This window comes from Entamoeba dispar, genomic scaffold (assembly GCF_000209125.1).
Source record: "Entamoeba dispar SAW760 scf_1105229457847 genomic scaffold, whole genome shotgun sequence".
NCBI lineage: Eukaryota > Evosea > Mastigamoebida > Endamoebidae > Entamoeba > Entamoeba dispar.
Window position 1 is genome coordinate 8122 of NW_001852897.1, and position 1455 is coordinate 9576.

Sequence of the window (1455 nt, forward strand, 5' to 3'; positions counted from 1 at the left end):
TCTTTTCTCTAGTTCCGATCTCTATTTATTTTTTCCTTTCTCTATTTTTATCTTTTCTTCTTTTTTCTCATTGGTTGTGGTTTTTTTCTTTTTTCTTCTTTTTCTTGATTTTATGTTCACACTTGATCATTATTCATTAAATAGATTCTTTAAGATTCTTTTCTTTTTTTTTCTGCACCTCTTTTCAACTTCTTTTCTTCATTTTTTCATTGTTTCTACTTCTTTCTTATCCCAATTCATTTAAATTTAAATTAGAATGAAGAATCTTTTCTGTTTTCTTTTATCTGTTTTATATCCCAATTTTATTATCTTTTTCACTTTTGGAACTCTAAAATTTTTAATTATAAAGATGAACTAATGGATATCCCTAAAACATATATCCCTTTTTCTAATGATAATATCTACTACAATACCATCGACCATTGTTATTACTACTTTTCAAAAATAGCTTTCTTTAGCAAAGATAGATATGATCGTATTGATAGCATTTCAACACCAGTCCACCACGTTTACTTAGTTTCAACACAACCCACTCCAGTCATTCGCTATTCTCTTCCATCTACCCCCCTTTCTTTGGCTTCTTTTTTTAAGTCATCAAAAATGACAGAATCAATCTTGCTTAGCATTGTTAGACAAATGATTGAATCTCTTTCGATTCTGCACTCAAATGGCGTTTACCATGGCAACTTAAGTGCTGACACAATATTTATTAACCCTGAAAGTTACGAAATTTCTTTTATTGACTTTCTCTTTCCTCGTACAACCATTGTGACTGATCCAGTTATTCCTTCTCTTCACCGTGAAGTCCCTTTTAATAATGTCTCTTCATTTTTTCAAAAAGATATCTCATCAGTCCCATTCTTGTTGTTCATTCCTTTTTCAATTCCCTCTGTGCATGAATTTCTCTCTACTACTTCTTCTTCATTGGCACGTTGTTCTCCTTTACTTGATCAATTATTACGTTCTTATTTGTCATCTCCCTTTCCTTTCCAAACTGCACTCAACTTCTTTCAGGCAGTTCCTGAAAATATACAGTACTTATTGGATACTTTTCCTGGTCTTGTTCTTTCTTCTTACCTTACTGTTAAATATGGAATTTCTTCTCAAACGGACTATCGTTTTATTCTGACTACGTCAATTCCTTCTCTCATCCATCCGTGTCTTCCTCCATCTTTGATAAAAACAAAGTACTTTACCCAACTACAGGGTGAATGTTTTCTTTCGCAGCCATCTTATCCTTCTAGTACATTTTACGTTGATCAAAACGAATTATATTTCCAGTTTCCTCACAAAAAGATTTACTCAACTGCTCTTGCACAATTGGTATTCCTCTTATTAGAACCAAGTAATGACAATCTTTCTTATTTTAACTTTAGTTGTGTTGATTTATCTTATTTTCTTGATCAGCCAGTAGAAAAACCTTTGAATTATAAACCATTACGAATACCAACAAAT

General features: G+C 31.6%; 1 protein-coding gene across 1 annotated transcript in view, besides 3 other annotated features; it reads left to right on the forward strand.

The window, feature by feature from the left end:
* Window positions 1-118: a microsatellite.
* Window positions 25-112: a microsatellite.
* A 37-nt stretch (window positions 119-155) lies between the features above and the next one.
* Window positions 156-225: a microsatellite.
* A 375-nt stretch (window positions 226-600) lies between these two features.
* The window catches only part of EDI_233650 (uncharacterized protein), a gene marked incomplete at both ends in the record, with an annotated part of 1314 nt that continues 459 nt past the window's right edge, over window positions 601-1455 (forward strand). Inside the window, one exon of the mRNA XM_001733178.1 lies at window positions 601-1455. This exon is cut by the window's right edge and continues 459 nt beyond it. Within this exon, the coding sequence (XP_001733230.1) occupies window positions 601-1455 (855 nt within the window).